This window comes from Electrona antarctica (genome assembly GCF_951216825.1).
Source record: "Electrona antarctica genome assembly, chromosome: 6".
NCBI classification, from domain to species: Eukaryota; Metazoa; Chordata; class Actinopteri; order Myctophiformes; family Myctophidae; genus Electrona; species Electrona antarctica.
Genome location: NC_136811.1, coordinates 10,811,732 through 10,825,661, shown reverse-complemented (window position 1 = coordinate 10,825,661; position 13,930 = coordinate 10,811,732). Strand labels below are relative to the sequence as shown.

At 43.3% G+C, this 13,930-nt stretch overlaps 1 protein-coding gene across 1 annotated transcript; it reads left to right on the top strand.

Moving 5' to 3' along the window:
- Positions 1-2,402: 2,402 nt before the first annotated feature.
- On the top strand, positions 2,403-3,053 carry LOC306924939 (ADP-sugar pyrophosphatase-like; the record flags this gene model as incomplete). The annotated part of the gene is made up of 1 exon (XM_079503620.1): positions 2,403-3,053. The coding sequence occupies one exon, from the start codon at positions 2,403-2,405 to the stop codon at positions 3,051-3,053; it is 651 nt and encodes a 216-aa protein (XP_079359746.1).
- Positions 3,054-13,930: the final 10,877 nt, after the last annotated feature.

Here is a 13,930-nt window from a genome sequence, read left to right as displayed (position 1 = left end):
GCTTAGGCCGCTAAAAACCTTTACATTTTAGACCAGTTATTACCCATTTTTAGACAGACTCATTGCTCAGTGGGTAGCGTGTGATTCTATGAAGACATGATAACAGAGCTTTTAAAGAATATACTATTGGAAACAAAGTCTTATGCACACCTCAGATACGGATGCGTTGGCATGAGGGATCAATGTATTAAAATAATGCACAAAATGTACACAATGACCCGCACACCATCTGCACTTGCAATATGAACACTTTTATTATAATTTAAGCAATGTTTCGGTCACAGGCCTTCTTCAGGCATCTGAAGGTCCATATTGCAAGTGCAGACGGTGTGCGGGTCATTGTGTACATTTTGTGCATTTTTTTAATACGAATAATATACTATTACAATTAAAAAAATGGAGTGAAAGTTGAAATGAGTGCTTCCGGAGTCTGGAGCAGCACTATGGCCAAACATATCAGAAAGCAAGGTTTGAATGTCAATATGTTCAAATAATGTACAAATACTTTTCTAACAGTAACAGTTACGTTACAGTTACGTTCTTTTGGTTGGACTTGGTTTAACAATACAGATTAGCGACTTCACTTCACGCAAAGTTTTGTCAAGGTTGTATCATTTAACACTAGAGTAAAATAAATGTGTCCATTTTCCACTTTCTCTCACATACTAGTACCTCCACGTGACGTACCCCTAGGGTTACAATTACCTGTGAAACACTGCTGTAGACAATTCATAGGACATGCCTAATTAAAAAGAAGGAAAAAAAAGTCAGGAAAACTATGGGGACATTCTTCTCTGCAGCATTGTAATGCTTAAATAAAGGTTATGCGTCCTGCAATAGACAAAACCCTCCCCTCGGGCCCTTTGCATAGTGCTACCGCCCCCCACCGCCCAGCAGTAAATGTTGATATTGTCCCAGCATCTACAGCCTCCATATAAAGTCTACAGTAAAAAAGAGACAGTTTAGACTCTAAACTGTCTCTTTTTTGCAGTGTTTTTGCAGTGTTGTCTCCAGCCTTTTCAATGACACTGAATTGAGGTGCTCTAAACTTTAGAGCACCTCAATTCAGTGTCATTGAAAAGGCCGGAGACAACAATGCATCCGCGCTGTTGTGAGCTTCTGCTATCTTTTTGAATAGCCAACGTATAATTGGATGAAGTGGTTACAATGATTGTGTGATGCTAACAACTTTTGCTAGGGACCCTCCCCTGGAACTATAGTGATGGGAGATGAATTGGCATCGGTTCGATTAATCAATCAGACCGATTAATTAGTCGGCCCGATTAATCGGTCTGCCTTTACAGATAAACAAGCCCAAAGTAACAGCTTCAACAGATCTACAAGCTCACAAAATTAAATATAAAAGGTATTTAAGTTAAATTTGGCTTGCCTAAGCCTGCAGTGCAGATACCCTGTTACATGAATTTTTCAGAATGGACAAAATTATTATAATTTTTTAATACAGAATGAGATCATATCGACATCGGTAATATCGGTTATCGGCCATAACAGCAATTAATTATATCGGATATCGATATCGGCCAAAATGTGTCATCGGCACATCCCTACCTGGAACCAATCCAAGGGCCCCTGGGTGTCCCTGGACCCCACTTTGAGAGCCAATAGCCTACATGCTGCATAGATACACGGATATGCACGAAAACTAATTTCACACACTTTTTTTTTACCTTGTAAAAAGGCTGTGATGAGACAATAGAGCACTGAAGTCTGACGTCAATATCGGTAGAGGGCGCAAATCCACGGGTTCATGTACTTTGTATTTGTATTATAATCCCCATATGGGGGATTTTAGATTGTCTCATATAAGAACTGTGTTTGAAAAATAAACAAATCATCCAGGCCGTTTCACTCATATGGATATGAAGAATCAACTGACTGAGAGAAAACGCTATTGTTACAGCTACTGAATTAGTTACATTTTAAAAACTGTATCAAATATGAGTGACTGACTGTCGCAAACGATACAGAGACACCTCCCTGACAATAACGCAGAGACAGCTTGTTTATTTTTGGACCACACTGCTTATATGAGATGATTTTAAGATGAGCCCATGTTATTCTCCATAGAGAAATTACTTCCGTGAACCAGGCAGAACCAGGGGATGAGCGAGTGACGTCAGGACTTCTGCGCTCTATAAAGCTGACTACACACTTGTTACAAAGGATATAGGGGTTTCTGATCCCAACACTGGTTTGATGTCACATTCTGAATCCAGCGTGAGATGACGATGAGTGACATCATCACATGACAAAGACAATTCTAACACATTTAATGAAAGGTGCAACTTTTGACAGAAGAACTGATACAAGAGCGGTTGGATTCTGCACAGGTACTACCAAACTATTGTTACCGTCAGCCCAACAGACTTTCATTATACAGGATGAGCAGCGCCGAGCATCCCAAGTTGACCGCCGTCCCTCACGTCACGGCGGAAGAGGTCATCGCGACGGGGAAATGGGTCAAACTTGAGAAGACGACGTACGTGGACCCCGCAGGAAGCACAAGAACCTGGGAGACCGTAAAAAGGACAACCAGAGCCACCGACACAGAAGCCGACGGCGTGGAGGTAATTGCCCTGCTGAAAAGGAGCCTCCATAAAGACTGCGTCGTCATGGTGAAGCAGTTCCGGCCTCCTCTGGGTCGTTGCACCCTGGAGTTTCCTGCGGGGCTGATCGACGAGGGGGAGAGCGCGGACGTGGCCGCGCTCAGAGAGCTCAAGGAGGAGACGGGCTACAGAGGAGAGGTGGCGGGAGTCGCCCCGGTGACCTGCCTGGACCCCGGCCTGTCCAACGGCACCACCCAGATCGTCACGGTCAGCGTCGACGGAGACGATCCCGAGAACGTCAACCCCACGCAGCAGCTCGGTGACGGAGAGTTCGTCGAAGTCATTCTCATACCTCTCGGCGAGTTCCAGCAGAAGATCGACGAGCTGCTCAAGAAAGAGCAGATAGTCGTGGATTCTAAAGTTTACATCTTTGCCATGGGTATGGTCCAGGCATCCTTCAGACCCAATGAGCTCACCAAACAGTGAAAAGAAAGAGATTGTGGGCTCTATTTTCGTCCATGCTAAACCCCTTATCCCTAAACTTATTTGCCTTTTGCCTTCTTTTTTTTTTTTTTTTACAATTTTGAAAAACATTTTTGAATAGTTCATCTACATCGACACGTTGTGAGCTTATAGATTGGCTATTTTAACTATTCAAAATAGTAAAAAGGCAGTTTAGGGATAAGGGGTTTAAAGCCCTTTGTGTTTGTGTTACATCCTATATTCAAATTGCCTTGTGGGTCGACGACGATGCACGGCGCAGACGTAACATGCCATGTGTAGACATTAGAGACTGTTCTGGCTGCAGACAATTATCACTGATGATGTCACACTCTGACATCGCTTTATGATATCACAAGCTCACAGTGTTCGCGGAGACTATTCTCATGTGTGGAGTGATGCGCCGAGTGGAAAGTCAGCCGGGTCAGCAAATCTCCAAAAATATTGATAAACCCGTAAACCGAGTACCCTAATGTCATATCATAGTATTAGACTGGAATGGACTCCATATTTAGGTATGCCTCACACGGAAATTCCACTATACGGGAAAAGGACACAGAGGGCCCCTCTTCCACCAGGGTTGAACCGGTGTCCGGTTCGGTTCTTTCTTCCCGCCAAATATTGAACCAGTTCAGAGTCTTTACACTGAAAATTAATTAGTTCAGAAGTCAGAACCCTTAAAGTTAGTTTGGAACTGGAACCAAAAACTCACACCCATGTGAAGTTTTTGGAAGCTAATATATTAAGGTCTAACTCATGTTGATTGTCTCCACCAGGCCGAAGGCATGGGGAGAGAGTATGTTTTGCACTCCGTCCGTGTGTGTGTGCGTGTGTGCGTCCTTCCTTCCGTCCGTCTGTTACCAGCTAATCTCCGGCACCGTTAACCCAGTCGATGCCAAACTTTGCACACACACTCCCTGGATGCCAACGATGAACCTCTGCCCCACATTTTCCAGAACGGCCTGTTATAGCGCCACCATGAGGCAGCTTTTCACATTTTTTACCTAAAACTGCACCGATCTGCGTGAAACGTTGCATGCACACTCCCTAGAGGCTAAGGACAAACCTTTGACCTGCACTTTCCGCATCTGCCTTTTATAGCGCCACCAGGAGGCCGACTTTTGTAAAACACATTTTTGGATATTACTCCTCCAGATTCTGTCCAAAAATCTCACAAATCGTTACAAAGTATCTCTATGGTCATGTGCTCAAGTCGGATCTGTCCGGTATTTAATATTCCATCCTAATTGGCTATAATTGGCTTTCACAGTTTGCAAGATTGCCCCGTTTTGAACAAAAGCCTCAAATCATGAACGCAGCATGCAATTTACGTGAAATCTTTCACACATTTTCTTACTAGGCTGAGGAATATATCCCACCCTTTTCACATTGGCCTGTTATAGCGCCACCAACAGGTTGATTTTTGCAAAACACATTTTTGGAACAAAATGCCTCAAATCATCCAATTGCCATCAAAGGCGTATGAAGAAATGGCACCCTTTTCACATTGGCCTATTATAGCGCCACCAGGAGGCCACAACCTGACCTGCCCTGGTGGAGACCTGTGCCCAGAAGGGCACTTTTTCTAGTTAGGTCGTGATGTAATGGTGATGTTTGTGTTTGGTGCAAACAGAAAACAATAAAGAGACAATATGATGTAAATTACACATTATGACGTACATTTTCCCTTCATTGTCTCCACCAGGCCGAAGGCATGGGCCGAAGGCATGGGAGAGAGCATGGGAGAGAGTATGTTTTGCACTCCGTCCGTGTGTGTGTGTGTGCGTGTGTGCGTCCGTCCTTCCTTCCGTCCTTCCTTCCGTCCGTCTGTTACCAGCTAATCTCCGGCACCGTTAACCCGGTCGATGCCAAACTTTGCACACACACTCCCTGGATGCCAACGATGAACCTCTGCCCCACATTTTCCAGAACGGCCTGTTATAGCGCCACCATGAGGCAGCCTTTCACATTTTTTACCTAAAACTGCACCGATCTGCGTGAAACGTTGCATGCACACTCCCTAGAGGCTAAGGACAAACCTTTGACCTGCACTTTCCGCATCTGACTTTTATAGCGCCACCAGGAGGCCGACTTTTGTAAAACACATTTTTTGATATTACTCCTCCAGATTCTGTCCAAAAATCTCACAAATCGTTACACAGTATCTCTATGGTCATGTGCTCAAGTCGGATCTGTCCGATATTTCATATTCCATCCTAATTGGCTATAATTGGCTTTCACAGTTTGCAAGATTGCCCCGTTTTGAACAAAAGCCTCAAATCATGAACGCAGCATGCAATTTACGTGAAATCTTTCACACATTTTCTTACTAGGCTGAGGAATATATCCCACCCTTTTCACATTGGCCTGTTATAGCGCCACCAACAGGTTGATTTTTGCAAAACAGGGCACTTTTTCTAGTTGTCAATGCGTTTACAAAACAAACATTGAACTAACTTTGTAGTTGTTATGTCCCCACTAAAGAGGTCCAGGGGTGTTATTTTGTGCAAAAGCGCATTATTGGCTATTTCCCCTAATATAAGCCCTCATTGAATTGAATTGAATTGCATTGAATTGAATGGGGCTATGGGGTGTTGTGCTAATTCGCTTATTTCCATTGCTTAAAAAAAATAGTATATATTATATCTTCTCTTGTCTCTTCTCTAATGTAAATAGTATCCCAAGCGGCACACTTTACTATACTTATTTCGATGGAAATAAGCGAATTAGCACAAAAACCCAACCCCCATTGAGGGCTTATATTAGGGGAAATAGCCAATAATGCACTTTTGCACAAAATAATACCTGGATCTCTTTGGTGGGGACGTTACAACTACAAATAAAGGTAAGACAGCCTTCTAGCATGGAATTCTCCTTTAACATACAATTGACCAACAGTGGCAGTTTATCATGTGTAGCAGACCGTTTGAGATTTGCGGTATGTTCCAGAGAATCACACCACATTTTGATTTACCATGGATTTGTAACAAAGGACTTATGACTTTTTCTCTGCTATCGTGCACGTTATAAGCCTAATGCCTTGCTGCAACTTTGGCGTGGTAAAGGTCAATGCCAGGTTGTTACATTACTGCTATGATGTGAGGAGCAAAGCTAATACCCAGAAGACCAATGGTGGAAAGTAACTAAGTACTTTTACTTAAGTACTGTACTTAAGTACAATCTTGAGGTATTTGTACTTTCCAATTTCCAATACTTTTACTTCTACTACAATATTTTGAAAACTTTAGTTGCTAGTTACTTTGGCATAAATTAACCACTTCAACCCTATACATTTTGGCCATTTGAAAATAGCCGATCTGCTATTTTCAATAGATTTTGAATTTGTGAAATGTGACATTCTGCAATATGAATACTTTTACAGTACTTTTAGTACTTTAAGTACATGTTGATGCCGATACTTTTGTACTTTTACTCAAGTACATTTTCAATTCCGTACTTTTACTTGTAACGAAGTAGTTCTAAATTGCAGTATTGGTACTTTTACTTAAGTAAAACAATTGAGTACTTTTTTCACCACTGCAGAAGACCAGCTTACAGACACCACATTGTCTGTAAACGCAATTTTACAATTGCTTATAGTTATGATCACTGGTTCTCACTATACTAGCGGGAATTTCCAGCTTATTCAGCAACAGTTACTCTGAAGCTGCTGTTCTTGTTAACCCTGACATTAACGGAACTGGACCAGACATCCTGAGCATCAATTAGTCAGATAGCCTGGCTACTGTGTCACACCTGACTGAATTTCCCAAAAAAATTATATGGATGGATTAGCAATGATATTGATCAGCCATGTACTGTATTTAGTTCCAGATTAGCTAGCTTGGTGTGCTACATTTCCAATTAGCTAAAACCAGGGACATACTGTCACATACAGGTGCTAAAACGTTATAAACTTATCTCTATACGTTTTTCTCCCTGCTTCCAAATGTTTTCTCTTCTCTAGACCAATCTGACCCATTTGTAGTGGACAAATAGATGGCCCACATACTATATACAGTACAATGCATCTAGGACTATATGTTGTATTCATAGCCGCCGTTGGACGGAAACCATGTATCTCCCTCCATGTTTCAAATATTTATTTCGTAAATGAATGCCCTACTTCATCATACTATAAGTGTGTCGGTGTCACACAAAGGTAGTGAAAATAGCAGATCTACAAGCTCACGACACATACTGTATACATGATACAACGTAACCTACTGTACACAAACTGTACATACCGCAATACTAGAAAGAGCTATAGAGATACAGTATACCAGTAGTTCCCAAAGTGGGGTCCGGGGACCCCCAGGGGTCCTTGAGAGAGTTCCAGGGGGGTCCCCAGATAAATGATAGTTTGGAACCAAATGGACCCTTATGGGTCTGTAACTCTGAGCAACGGCAAGCGACGCTTGAATTTCATTGGCTATCGCCTAATCCAGGGGTTCTCAACGTTTTAGGCCGGGGACCCCCGGAAATGCTTTGGCAATGTCTCGGGACCCCCGCCCCACCCCCTCCCGACCCCCAATATAAATTGACTGCTACAATAACCTTAAACCATTTTGGGCGGGAACCCCTTTTGGTGTTTTAAGCATTGTTATAATTTAGCTATTGAAAAATAGCAGATCTACAAGCTCGTAGCGCGCCACCGAGTGGCGCGCTACGAGCTTGTAGGTCTGCTATTTTTGAAAAATCGTGAAAATATTTTTTTTTTAATAATTTGGGGACCCCCTAAAATATTTTGGCGACCCCCCGAGGGGTCGCGACCCACGGGTTGAGAACCCCTGGCCTAATCGCCCACTATCGCCGGACGACGTCGCCCAAAAGATGAATTATTTTCATCTTTTCGGCCTACGTTCCTCCGCCCACTTTTCGACCATCGCCTGTTCGCCTGCTATCGCCAGCTATCGCCAGTAGTCGCCAGTAGGGTCCCATTGACAAACAATGCACTTCCGGAAAATTCGTCTGGCTGTCGCCCGCTGTTAAAACGTACTGTAAGAGTACAAATGGACACCAACGGGTCCATTTGGTTCCATTTGTACACTCTCAGAGTTACATTAACCCATTTTGGGCGGGAACCCCTTTTGGTGTTGAAAAATATTGAAAAATATATTGAAAAATAGCAGATCTACAAGCTCATAGCGCGCCACCGAGTGGCGCGCTACGAGCTTGTAGGTCTGCTATTTTTTTTAAATCGAAGAACCACTGACATAGAAACATAGCTTTTTCAGAAAACTGTCAGGATGTAGAAGACATTTTTAGAATCTGATCTCAGGTCAAAATGGGTTAACATTGATTTTACAATATAAATTGGGGTCTCAATTTGGGGGTCCTTGACGTGAAAAGGTTTGGGAACCACTGCAGTATACTGTGCACGATAATCATACCGTATGTAATCATGCTAAATCACGGCATTGTGACGTATAAATGCTGGCATTGGTAAGAATGGAGAGAGAGAGAGTGACAGACAGCTGTTAAAACATAAGACCGGTGCGCAACGAGGATCAATAACTCATCGCCCGTTGCTAATCAGCGCCGGTCCAACAACCGTTAGTCACGCGCCACAAACTGTCCGCCCCATTTAATCAAAGCCGGGGGTACGAGGGGACAGTAAACCGCTGGAGCCAATATGTCACGCAGTCTGTTAAGAAATGGACAGAGCTAATTAGCCAAATGAAGGCAGAAGAAAGCAAGGACGGCCAGCGGTAGGGCTCGGGAACTGTTTAGAGACGACGTGTTGCCTCTTAACACCTTGGAGGCGCAGGACGGAGATCACCGTCAAGTTCAAGTGCGCGGTCATTTGCCCGAGACGGAGATTGATTAATCTCCGTCAAATTAGTGCTATGAAAACTGATCGCATCGCTCTACAGCCTAGAGGCGCTTGTTGCGCAATCCTCTGTGTTGCACAACAGTGACACGTCATCGAAGATGTTCCCTGCCTGTTTAGCTGACGACAACGAAAATCTTAAAACATTCATAACTCGCGATCTAAATCATCCCGTCTAATTATGAAAAAAGATCCTGTGTTTGACGGCCCTCCGCTGTCCAGTCGCTAGTCGCGATAGATTTATTCTTACCTCCCGTTGTTGTCGATCGACTCTAGAGTGGTGTGGCTATTGTTAGCTGCTACACACACATTCACAACAACATCCGGTCCGTCGGTAAAAGTGCTCCGAGCGCTATAAACGATGGGCACATTTTATTAATGGATTAAATAGGTCCGGGCCCTCAAGGTGTTAATTTGTTGCAAGGCGGACTGTTGTTTGTTCTCCAATCTCCCTTGGTGAGAGTGCTGCCATAGTAGCGGGACGATGATATATAGAATAACAAAGTGTGTTTGTTCAAGTGGAGTGTGAGAGCCGTTCTCGTTTTCCATTTGGTGTTTTCATATTCTCAACCTCTGTGAACTCTCAGCGGTTCAAAGACATCTCTCAGAGACCCTTCATGCTATCACGACACTGAGATGCAACCAGTCCATAAAAAGGAACATATACGTTAAGGGGGCTTTTATGCCTTTTATTGATAGGACAGTAGACTGACAGGAAATGGGGAGAGAGATGGGGAGTGCCACGCAGCAAAGGTCGTCGGGAGCGGGATTCGATGTTGGAACCCGCGACACACTGCCAGGCTGGCGTTGCAGCATATAGGGTGCTCGGACCACCACGCCGGCGGCACAAATCTTTGGTGTTGAAGTATGAATTAGGAGGATTAACACATCATACACATTCACACCTGTGTGAACTGAGCGGTGCAACTACACATTTATTGTTATAGTTACTGTGCTCTGAACTGTAGTGTACTGTGCTCTGTACTGTACTTTGATTATTTTTGGAAAAGATCTTCTAGAAATGAAGACCAACGTGGGGGTCCCCGGGGGGGGTCCGTGGAACATCCAGACCCCCGGGAATGCGGTCAGGGGTCAGGGGACCGCATGACCGGTCAGAATGCGGTCATGCGGTCAGCCTCCCTGCGTCCGAAACGACAGAGTGAGAAATGACAGAGTTACAGTGGCAAGGTCCCTGGAACATGCCGGCCCGGTTCCGGCGAGCCTTCCCGCGTCCGAAACGGTCAAGAAATGACAGAGTTACTGTTGCGGCTTTCCGTGCTCGGACACAGGGACAGACACGTACGGGGACACACATAGCTGCGTAATGGAGCAGAGGCACCGCTCAAAAAGAGTGTGGCTAGAACGGATACAGTATAGCCCAGTGTTGTTTTTGGCAGCAAATTTCTATTTTAGTTTTAGTCATAGTCTCTTGAATAGTTTATTTAGTTTTAGTCACATTTTAGTCACCTGGAATGTCTTAGTGTTAGTTTAGTTTTAGTCGACTAAATATCGTAGGATTTTAGTCGACTAAATCTACAGTTTATTTAGTCGACTAAAATGTGTTTTGGCGGGCCTTGATGCCGTCATAACGTAATTGATTTTACACTTGCTGAAAATAGCTGATCTACAAGCTCACAACGCGTCACTAGTCCCTTCCTAACATTTTAGTCTAGTTGTTATTTGTTGACGAAATTGTCAGTATATTTAGTCTTAGTTTTAGTCATCGTAGCTTAGTTTTCATTTAGTTTCCATTTAGTTTTCGTCAGTGAAAAAAGGTAGTCGACGAACATTTTTCAGTCGACGAAATCAACACTGGAGTCCACCCATTCAGTGTCCTTGCACAAGACACTGAACCCCTGCCTGCTTACTGCTTCTCTGGATAACAGCGACTGAAACCATGAATGTAAACCTTAAAAAGAAAAAAATCAAGATTTTGAATTCCAAAATTACGAAGACCCTCAACACTACAGCACTGGTTCCCAAACACTGGGTCCCATTTGTGGGTCACAGACGCATTTTATGGGTCCCTTTATTTAAGCAATATTACACAAGAGTAATCCGAAAGCATTGCTTTCAGCATCACAGGCGTGCATTAATGACGTTAAACCACCCCCTCTTGTGTAATATTGCAATTATGTATACAACATTTACCCTTAAAACTAAGTCGCTGAAAAAACATATTTTTTTAATGACAGATGTAGTCACTACGACCACAAATGTCCCAAGAAACTAGCTAGCCTAGCCACTGAGTTTGCTGTTCTCTGGGAAAACAGAGCAGCTGAATTCTTTGTTTTGATTAAGTGTGGATTGGTCCTCGTTTGAACCACGGCTAGAAGGCTGTTTCAACCAGATTGCTTCCTCGAAACGACCTGTTTTTGTGTTTCCTACAATTAGTTTCTAATTATTATTATTTCAAAACATTTTCAAAAAACATTCAAAAAAAAGAAAAGTTTGTCATGAATTTAAAAACAAATACAAGATTTTCTTTCTCAGCAATTTCATGAAGAAATGAAAGAAAAATCCAAGAAATAAGAAATCAAATGTTAAGAAGTAGTGAAAATAGCTGATCTACAAGCTCACAACACAGCACGGAGGGACACGTTGCGAGCTTGTATAGATCTGCAATTTCTCACTAGTTTGGGTCACGAGCAAACGTCTAATTTCTCTTTTGGGTCTCGAGCAAAAAGGTTTGTCTGCTCTACGGTAGCCTCGGAAACCCAGACGTTTTTATTTCCAGGGAGAAAAAAAAAGTCTGGGTCCGAGTCCACTTCAATTTGGCATAGAGTAGCGCAAACATCGCTCACTCTCTGCTGATTTCTGATCGTCTGCACCTTTGTTAAATTGACACACGCACTCCTCTCTCTCTCTGTCCTCTAAGTAATTAGTCTCATGTCGCGCAGCTGCGCATAGTTTCGGGAGCTGCCTATGCCATAAAAAGCATAGGTGAGTTCCAGGCTAGCTCTATGGTAGCCTAAGTTTATATGCAGAGGACTGACTTGGGATAAGCGATGTGCAAATCCATGCATACAGGTTAAAGTTCTTAAACAAAGCTCATAGCTCGGGTAAATGTAATTGGAACTCATTCAAGACATGTACAGTACTTGGGCACGGATTTATATGATTAACTGAAAAACACCACGTCAGGCCGCTGCACGATAAATCATATCCTGTAACAGGATAATATCACTCAGTCACAGAATGTTTGGCATAGAAGCAAATTGAAACATTTCATTTAATTTACATCACCTCCGGGTAAAGTTGACAGTTGACACAATTAAAATATAAATGTGAGATGCATAACATTAGACAAAATAACATTTTTTCCCTCCAACTAGTAAGTCAGAGAGGCTTATTGTCGGTATCAGCCAGGTTGCGGGAGTCTGTCTATCCGCGTTTCACAATGCGCTAGACCCCTGGGAGATGGAGCGCTGGAGTGGAGCGCCACACCTACCATCAGCTCCTAGTATTTAAAGCACGTGCTCTTCATACGCTTAGTTGGCGGTGGCCCGGAATCCAACTCATGACCTTACTAGGGTGAATGAATTATGAAATCAAGCGAATTAAAGTAATCATTATAGAGAGTCCTGCCCCATTTCATGACAACGCCAGGCCTGCAGGAAATAATTCCCAATGCATTTTTCCCATAGACATTTCAAAAAGTATTTATTTAAAGACCTTATAAGCGTCGTACAAAGCCAACTCGAGTTGTGACAAATCATGACAACAAACACAATATTTTGGACCAAACAAATAATTACAAAGAAGAAAAACAACAGAAAGTGTTAGTAACCTGCCGTTTTCTTCTCCTTTCTAAGTATTTGTTCGTCCCGAAAAATTGTGTTTGTTCGAGTTGGCTTTGTACGCGGCTTAAAAGGTCTTTAAATAAATATTTTTTGAAATGTCTATGAGGAAAATGAAAGGGGAATCCTTTCCTGGGCCCTGGTAGGGGGGGGGGGGGGGGGGGGGGGGGGGACTGCGACGCTCTATTAAAATGATAGCCACCTCCATCACTATCAGAGCATCATGGCTCAGCAAATCCGTGATATTTCACCATGTTGGGGAGAAACCGGGTTGGTTCACATAAGAAAAAAGAAGAAGAGCCATGAATACGACACTCGGGGGCAGTTAGGGTCTAAATGTCACGTCACGGTCACCATGACACATAGCCTATGGGCAATCCCAGGGACAAACTAGCAACCTTCTGACAGACGCCGGCCTCTGTTAACAAAGTGTTAGACTGTACTCTGTACTGTCTACATTTCTGACTAATAAAGTATTCAATCAATCAATCAATCAATCAATCAATCAATCCTGCGTCTCTTTAGAAATTCTCAGTAAATGTGACTGACACACACACACACACACACACACACACACACACACACACACACACACACACACACACACACACACACACACACACACACACACAGAGTAATGCCGTTATATGTATCCTACAGTACATGAATGAAGGCTATAACAAAGTCTGCTTTCTTTTTGACATTTCAATTTTGAAATTGCACTATAAATCAAGCGCGGCGGCGTCGCCGAAAAGTTTCCCCCTATAAAATGGCGTCCCTCCCCGGTATAAAAAAAACGTTTGAGCGCGCCTCATCCTCTGTCCGGCTACGTAACGTTCACCTAAACGAGCTCTCATCTCTCATGTCTCTCCAGGTCCTCTATACTCGACTACACCCCCCCCTCTCCTATTTTGGCATGCCTGTGCCAGGTATTTGTTCAAATTCCTCACGTCCCGTAGGGATAGGTATGTCCTCCCCCCCTCCCCCCTGCCCAGCCTCTACTCTTTACTGCCTTGTCTCTGTCTGTGTATGTATGCCAACACATGTATGAAGCAGCCAGTGTGCACCCTCGAGTGTGTCGCTACATGAAACTGTTTAGTGGCATTTATTAGCCACTCCTATCCATTCCAGAGCGACAAACGAAAAAAAACAAAGCAAAATTTCACATTAAACCACTTTCAACCTGGCGTGTCATTATAGACAAAACGGATACTTTTTTTATTGTACAA